This window comes from Lolium rigidum, chromosome 4, assembly GCF_022539505.1.
Source record: "Lolium rigidum isolate FL_2022 chromosome 4, APGP_CSIRO_Lrig_0.1, whole genome shotgun sequence".
Lineage (NCBI taxonomy): Eukaryota > Viridiplantae > Streptophyta > Magnoliopsida > Poales > Poaceae > Lolium > Lolium rigidum.
Window position 1 is genome coordinate 212,852,061 of NC_061511.1, and position 8,523 is coordinate 212,860,583.

General features: G+C 55.1%; 1 protein-coding gene across 1 annotated transcript; it reads left to right on the forward strand.

Moving 5' to 3' along the window:
• The first annotated feature begins 2,592 nt into the window (after positions 1-2,592).
• Positions 2,593-4,213, forward strand: LOC124649351 (PLASMODESMATA CALLOSE-BINDING PROTEIN 3-like). The gene is made up of 3 exons (XM_047188999.1): positions 2,593-2,988; positions 3,281-3,719; positions 3,818-4,213. Exons 1-3 carry the CDS (start codon positions 2,943-2,945, stop codon positions 4,062-4,064), a joined length of 732 nt encoding a protein of 243 aa, XP_047044955.1. The 5' UTR covers positions 2,593-2,942; the 3' UTR covers positions 4,065-4,213.
• The last annotated feature ends 4,310 nt before the right edge of the window (positions 4,214-8,523 follow it).

An 8,523-nucleotide genomic window follows, 5' to 3' on the forward strand; every position in this document is an offset into this window, starting at 1 on the left:
GATTTGTCCAACGTTTTTTTTTCTGTCACCACCGAGCCATGAACTCAGAACCGGAACTTAAGTCCATAGGTAGAAGCATTTACACAACAAGTTGTCAATGGCTACGACTAGTGATGCTTAGGCAAATACTTTCTTTAGAAAAGTATTACTTCTAGTGTGTGGGCATCCAAAAAGACTGGAATAGTAATAAGCAAAATCTTTCCGTAGGCGGCGCAAATAGCCCACACAACATCAACCAAGCGAGCCAGGGGACAAAAGGCAAATCTCTGGCCTTTCTTATCATATGTGCAGCTGCCCAAGAAGAAGGGTCTCCCAAAAGCTGATGCAAAGGTTGGAGATTAGGATGGATGGTTGGCACGTTGATCGAGCTTGTGGAAGCTTTCCGTTTCTAACAGAGGTTTTTTGTTCCAATGATCAACTAGCGTAGTGGGTACAGTAAGGGGAAATGAGATTCTGGACTTTACCACCAACTCGAATACTTGATGACACGACCAGTCTAAGAGCATCTCCAGCCGCGTCCCCCAAATCGTCCCCCAAACCGCGCCGGATTGAGCGTTTGGGGGACGTGTTTCGTTCGTGCCGCGTTTGGGGGACGTCGCTCCCCAGTCGCGTCCCCCAAACAAAATTTCGCAAATTTTAAACTTAACTAGATTCGATTAGATTCGTCCAAACTTACATAGATTCGAACGAAATTTGACTAACTTTAAAACTAAACCTAATCTAGAACCACTTGCGGCGGCCGGAGGCGTCGTAGTACTGCTGGAAGTTGTACATCTCGTCGGTGACGACCTCCTGCTTGACGCGCTCGTCGACGGGCTCGTCCACGGGCTCGTCCTTCACCAAGCCGCTTGGTCCTGCCTCGCCGTCGTCGGTGAGGTCCACCAGCGGCTTTCCGGAGTCGCGGATGGACATGGCGATCGCCGCGTCCAGGTCGCCCCTCCAGGCGTCCTTGTCGTCCATGGACGTCAAGAACGCCGCCCGCAGCCCTGGGCAGTCCTCGGGGTCGTCGCTGCTGGCGATGAGCCGCTGCTGCCGCTCGTACTCCGCCGCGCAGCGCCGCCTGCGACGCTTCCTCCGGCTCCTCCTTCACCTCCGGCTTCGGGATGAGGAGGGCGCCGCCGCGCCTCCCTTGCTGCCGCCGGTTGCCGCTGCCGCCACGCCTCGTGTTGACGGGCGTCGCCGGCTCCTCCTTCACCTCCCGTTTGGGAACGGTGTACGGCGCCGATCGGTAAGACGAGGACGGCGTCGATCGCGCCGGTCCCGAGGAAGAAGAGTGCGAGGAGGACGAGTACGTCGTCCTCCTCGGCTGCCATTGAGGAGACGGCGGCGGCGACGACGGCATCTCCAGCCTTGGAGCGCCGTTGCGGATGCCGCGGATGACGTTGTCGAGGGTGCGCCCCGGAACGCCCCAGAACAGGGCGCGGCCGTCCTTGTTCCAGCTATTGGGGCCGCCGACGAGGTTGTCGGTGCTGCGCATCTCGATGTCGTACTTCGCCTTGAAGTACGTCGTCCACCAGGCGTCGTTGTTGTCGACCGCCCACGTCGGATCCAACCGCTCCTGGGCGGTGAGTTGAGCCCGACGGGCCTTGACAGCGTCCCACCATTGCTCCGTGCGCGGCTTCGGCGGCGGCGGAACGCCAATGCCGTTCACGGCCATCTTCCAGCCGCCGCTGCTTGGCAGCCGCATGTCCGGCGGGACTGGATACCGGGCGTGGTACATCGCCCACGCCTCCGCCACGGTGAGGCTGCCGCGGCCGAAGCCGTTCGCCGCGGCGATCTTGCGGGAGGACGAGCTCGACATTTTTTGAGCGGCGAGGAGAGGATCTGGGAAGGGGGAGGCGGCGGCGACGAGAAGGATTATGATGAGCGGCGATAACTGGAGGGCGTTTTAAAACAGCGGCGGCAGCGGGTGGTTGCACGCAATAACTCCGGCGTGGACGGCCACGCGGCCATGCACGACGAGACGCGTCCCTGCGTCGCCTGGGAAAACAGGGACGCCATTAACGTCGCTTGACCAAAGGTAGGCGACGGGGTTTTAGCCTTCCGTGCCGCTGACGCGTCGGGCCCGCGTCGGTTGGCCTCGCTCGTTGTGTCCGGCGTCCCCGGAGCGTCCCCTGTGGGACGGGGACGGGCTCGGGGCGCCGGACACCGTATCGGGGCGCGCCGGACAAAAATGGGCTTTGGGGGACGCGGCTGGAACGCTTTTTTTGTCCGGCGCGCCCCAAATCGCTTTGGGGGACGGTTTGGGGGACGCAACTGGAGATGCTCTAAAACCCACCACTTGCAACCTAGAGATCGCAGATGCTTCACTTTTTTTTTTTTGAAATGGGGAGACCCCCGACCTCTGCATCAAACGATGCATCACTTGTATAAGAAAAGAAAAAGGTTATGAGCCATCTGTGATGACCATAAGGTTTGGGCTCGAAGAAAGAAGAAGAGCGACGGAGGCGATCGCAACACGTACGTAGATGGAACATATTCTCCTGGTAGTGCGGCGACTGTATGCAACTTTGTCACAAAGGGGAAAGAAAATCAAGAACCTGAAGATATATTCGGTCCGATCCCGGTGTTGCGCCTAACTCTGCACCGGACCAAAACAATCCATGGCTCATCATGATCTTGGCTAATGACCCATCATGAAGTCGCCCCACAAGAAGAATTCCTCCAGTTTCTTTAGATTTTCACCCCACCTTTTCTCACCACCTTTCGCTTAATCTATTGCTCATTTTGCAGTGCAAAGCTCTCTTTTCTGTCTTAGCCTCCAACCTCAAGTTTCCTCTTATTCTCAGACCCCTCTTGCCCGCCCGCTGATGATGCTTATCGGCCGAAGCACTGACTCTACTAGACTTGACTTGAGCAGAGTGAGGCAGCAGTGCAGCTAAGATACCTCACTCCACGCTTCACTTGCTAAGTTTCTCTTCTTCTCCAAGTGGCAGTACGGCATGGCCTCTCTCCTTGTCCTGCTTCTGCTTCTCTTCTGCCGCGATGGTGAGTTTCTGAATTCTCTACCCAGTTGGTATGGTATGGTTTTGTATGGTTTGTCTGGTTGTTGAAGCTGACGAAGAGAGTGTCAGTCACTAGTTGGAGCTGACGAGCGGGCGAGCAGAGTGCCGTGTCATATAGCAACAGACAAACGGATGCTTTCGCGTCAGAAAATCTAGAGCTAAACTCTCAAACAAACAAAACCGTGCTTTTGCTCGCTAATGGAATACAGATCATAGCAAGAGGTGAAGTTTCGTCTGCACGCTCTCACGAATTAATGCTTCGGGTCAAGCTGCAGGGCGAGCGGTCGAGCACGGCGTGGCGAGGCTGGAGCGCGCGCGCGACACGCCGAGGCGGGACGTGACGACGCCGCTCGCGACCGTGCCGCTGCCGACGAACCCCGCGCCGGCGTCGCCGCTTGCCACCGCCGAGCCGTCGCTGGCGCACCCGGTCGCCGCGGCCGGCGCTGCCGGGAGCTGGTGCGTGGCGAGCCCGAGCGCGGGCGCGGCGGCGCTGCAGGTGGCGCTGGACTACGCGTGCGGGCAGGGCGCGGACTGCTCGCCGATCCAGCCCGGCGGGAGCTGCGCCGACCCGGACACCGTGCGCGACCACGCGTCCTACGCCTTCAACTCGTACTACCAGAAGAACCCGGTCCAGACCAGCTGCGACTTCGCCGGCGCCGCCATCCTCACCAGCACCGATCCCAGCACCACCACCTGCAAGTATCCGTCAACCAGGTAAACCATAAGCCACTGATCATCCAACTGCTGAAGATTCTTTTGTTTTCCTCCTCGTATATATGATTGACAAACAAACTGGCGCGCGTGTCATGCAGCACGGGCGCATCAGTTCTGAACACGACGAATCCGCTGACGCCGACGTTCGGCTCTCCTCCTGGCGGCTACTACAACTCTCCTCCTGGCGCTGGCGGCTTCTACAACCCCCCTCCTCTCTACGGGTCCATGTCGCCTCCGGACTACGGCGCCGGCATCAGCGCCGCCACGATGCCACGCAGCACGATCAGGACGACGTCGCTGACGTGCCTCCTCGTCGCGGCGGTGTCTCTCAACCTGTGCAAGTAAAGCTTGCAGGAACAGTGAGGATCGGCTTCGCAATTCTGATCCAGGCTGAACATCACTCGAGTGAACTGAAGAGGGCTCACATAAAAAGGAACAGCGATTCTGCAATCCAAATGCATCGGAAAACAGAGTGCCACTGCAGAAGCATTGTGGCAGCGGCATCGAGCAGGCTGCTAGTTGATGCTACACATGTTTATAGCCGTAGTCGGTGTTAGCAAGTTTTGGCATACATTTCAGTTAGAACGACATATTCCTCCATTGCGGAAGTAAAAAATGTATTGCAAAAACTCAAGTTCTGTGCATATAGTTTCAAAATCCTCCACCCCCTGTCATGCACATAGCTTCTTCGTTTTTCGTGAAATATAGACATACGATAATCGTGGAGTAGATACATTAGAAGGCGAGTAGAAAAAACACAAGAGCCATAATATATCTTATTGGTCAGCAAGTTGTGACAACACCATATATAGGGTATCATGGTTAGGTTAGTTGGTGCAATGGTGCTTGATGATGTCTCTAACCGAGGGTACGCCCATGTAGATCGAAAGAAATAAGATGACGAAGGTCATACGTTGGAGACCAAACCATTGTGAAGTATCACATGGGGCGCGTTTGGTTGTTTGGGCCAAAATTGTGCACCACTGGCGTAGCGAGATGGGCGCCCCTGCGTGTTGCGACTGGGCCGCCGGCCACTTTTGGCCCATCGTTTGGTAGCCTGTGCTGCACCGGCTCGAACAGAGTTGCACATAAACATATGCATCGATGGAGCAGCAACACCTTAATGGCGAGGATCATCAAAAGGGCCCTCGCGGGGCCTCTTGCAGCCGAAGACGCTGGAGCAGGACGTCTCCTTCCTGAAGACGGTGACCTTGAAGTCGTCATCCTGAGGGGTGAAGACGAGCGTGTCATCGACGTGCAGCAAAATCCTGGCGCAGAACTCGCTCCAGGACTTGATGAACCCGACGCGCTGCCCTGTCCACTGCAGCTGCACCTTCCACTCGCAACGGTCGTCCAAGTACAAGCAGACCTTCACAGGGGGGCCATTGTTCTTGAGCTTGTACTTCCTAATGAGGGGCTGCTCCATGTACGGCGGGACGACGAGGGCACGGAGGTCCTGGCTCTCCACCTGGACGAAGAACACCGGCAGACGCGGATTGGCAGCGTGCCCCAGGTCAGCAGGACGGTCGGCGTGGCGCCTCGGCACTGTGATCTACTGGTGGGCTTCCATGAATGCTACATTGGGATCACGCAGCTGCACACGGACGGCATAGTCGATAGCGTCTAGTATGGGCCCGTCCGAGAAGTATTTCAGGAAGGACCAGTTCTGCACAAGGAGAAGGAAGCAATGTCAAGCTCAAGCAGGTAATGGCATGAACAATCACAAGGAGGCAATGGCATGGACAAGCTCAAGCAGGCAATGGCATGGACAAGCACAAGTAGGCAATGGCATGGACAAGCACAAGCACAAGCAGGCAATGGCATGGACAAGCAAGCAGGCAATCGCATGGACAAGCACAAGTAGGCAATGGCATGGACAATCACAATCAGGCAATGTCATGGACTTGACATTGTGCCAATGCCAAGAACAAGCATTGTGAAGCCAATCATGGTGTTTGAGCTTGGGATTACCAGTGCCAAGCTCAAGCAATGTCATGGACAATGGCAATGCCAAGCTCAAGCACCATGATTGTGCTTGAGCTTGACATGGCAAGCATAAGCACATTGCAATGAATCCTATGTACATTCACATCTACAATGACATCTAGTCGACGTAAACAAGCGACAAGGAGATTTAGTGAAGGTACTAACAATTGGGTGGATCGACAGCGCCCCACTCGGAGGAGGAAGAGGAGCAAATCCCGGTGGAGGAGGAGGAGGCGTAGCCGGTAAGTAGGTCCTCCGCTCCGGCCGCGGTGCAGCGGTCGGGAAGCCGGGTGCCGATGGTGCTATCGTCTGGCGCCGAGCACGAGGTCGGGTGAACCCCGGCGGCGGCGGGACGGGAGGCGTGATACGTCTCCGACGTATCGATAATTTCTTATGTTCCATGCTACATTATTGATGATATCTACATGTTTTATACACATTATATGTCGTATTTATGCATTTTCTGGCACTAACCTATTAACGAGATGCCGAAGAGCCAGCTGCTGTTTTCTGCTGTTTTTGGTTTCAGAAAACCTAGTAAAGAAATATTCTCGGAATTGGACGAAATCAACGCCCAGGGTCCTATTTTGCCACGAAGCTTCCAGAAGACCGAAGGAGAGTCGAAGTGGGGCCACGAGGTGGCCAGACACCAGGGCGGCGCGGCCCAGGCCCCGGCCGCGCCGGCCTCGTCGTCCGGGCCCCTCGTGCCGTCTCTTTACCTCGCCCTTCCGCCTACAAATAGCCTCCGTCGCGAAACCCCCAGCACCGAGAGCCACGATACAGAAAACCTTACCGAGACGCCGCCGCCGCCAATCCCATCTCGGGGGATTCCGGAGATCTCCTCCGGCACCCCGCCGGAGAGGGGATTCATCTCCCGGAGGACTCTTCACCGCCATGGTCGCCTCCGGAGTGATGAGTGAGTAGTTCACCCCCGGACTATGGGTCCATAGCAAGTAGCTAGATGGTTGTCTTCTCCTCATTGTGCTTCATTGTTGGATCTTGTGAGCTGCCTAACATGATCAAGATCATCTATCCGTAATACTATATGTTGTGTTTGTCGGGATCCGATGGATAGAGAATACTATGTTATGTTAATTATCAAGTTATTACCTATGTGTTGTTTATGATCTTGCATGCTCTCCGTTATTAGTAGAGGCTCGGCCAAGTTTTTGCTCTTAACTCCAAGAGGGAGTATTTATGCTCGATAGTGGGTTCATGCCTCCATTAAATCTGGGACAGTGACAGAAAGTTCTAAGGTTGTGGATGTGCTGTTGCCACTAAGGATAAAACATTGATGCTATGTCTAAGGATGTAGTTATTGATTACATTACGCACCATACTTAATGCAATTGTCTGTTGTTTTGCAACTTAATACTGGAAGGGGTTCGGATGATAACCCGAAGGTGGACTTTTTAGGCATAGATGCATGCCGGATAGCGGTCTATGTACTTTGTCGTAATGCCCAATTAAATCTCACTATATTTATCATGTCATGTATGTGCATTGTTATGCCCTCTCTATTTGTCAATTGCCCGACTGTAATTTGTTCACCCAACATGCTTTTATCTTATGGGAGAGACACCTCTAGTGAAGTGGACCCCGGTCCTATTCTTTACATCGCATACAATCTACTGCAATACTTGTTTTACTGTTTTCTGCAAACAATCATCTTCCACACAATACGGTTAATCCTTTGTTACAGCAAGCCGGTGAGATTGACAACCTCACTGTTTCGTTGGGGCAAAGTACTTTGGTTGTGTTGTGCAGGTTCCATGTTGGCGCCGGAATCCCTGGTGTTGCGCCGCATTACATTGGCGAGGATCAGCAAAAGGGCCCTCGCGGGGCCTCTTGCAGCCGAAGACGCTGGAGCAGGACGTCCCGAACGTGCCCACACCGAGCGGCCGATGTGTCTCCAAGCATCTCCCTTTCCATAGAGTGAACAAGAGGCGAAAAGGAGGCGTTTTGGGAGGAGGTGCGCCCCGCCGGCGAGATTACGGTTCCCTTCGTCTCCGGTGGCCGCTTTGGCGACGTGAGGTTGCGGGGAACCCAGATCTCTGCTCGGTTGGGGAATTAGGGCCGCTGCGCCGGTGCGGATGTCGCCGTCGAGGAAGATACGGAGGTGCTCCGCTTTGTCGCTTCCGAGGACGGCTTCTCTTAGGGCAATGCACACGTCGTCGAGATCCAATCCGCCATCAAAGAGGTCGTCATGCGAGACCTATCCATCGGCGCCAGTTCCGACGACGGGGCCACTGCTTTCGGGACAGTGGGGTCCAACTGGACATTGTGACCACGGTTAGTGGTAAAACGAGAGCCTGCAGGAGGGATGAACCAGGCATGAGCTCAGAATTGTCTTCAATGGAGATTTCAAACAAACAGTTGTTTGGCGCAACTGATTGGGCCTCCCGAACAAAAATAGGCCAGAACAGCAAGGTTGAGACCGTTTCATATGTGAGGTGGTGGAGGAGGCAGCACTGCAAGGCATCAGGCAGGCCGCCGTGAGGTAGTCTTCTCCGGCTGAAGTCAGGACCGCCCACTGAGCAGATGGAGGGTCGGCATCAGAGCATTCCATCGAACACTGACTGGGATCAAGTTTCTGCTTGTCGAGCTTGAGGACATGCCGTATGTTTTTCCAAAGGAGAAGAAAAAAACTGACCCAGCCAGAGTAGAGTTGGAGAATGACGCCCACGCAGCGCCGCCTGTTGGCAGGAGATCTCGTCAAGGGTGGGGACATACGTGTAGAGGAGCTTCTTCGCGCCTGCCCGGCCATGGCCATAGCTATCTCCTCTCCTCGCCTCGCCGACGCCAAAGTCCAAAGTCA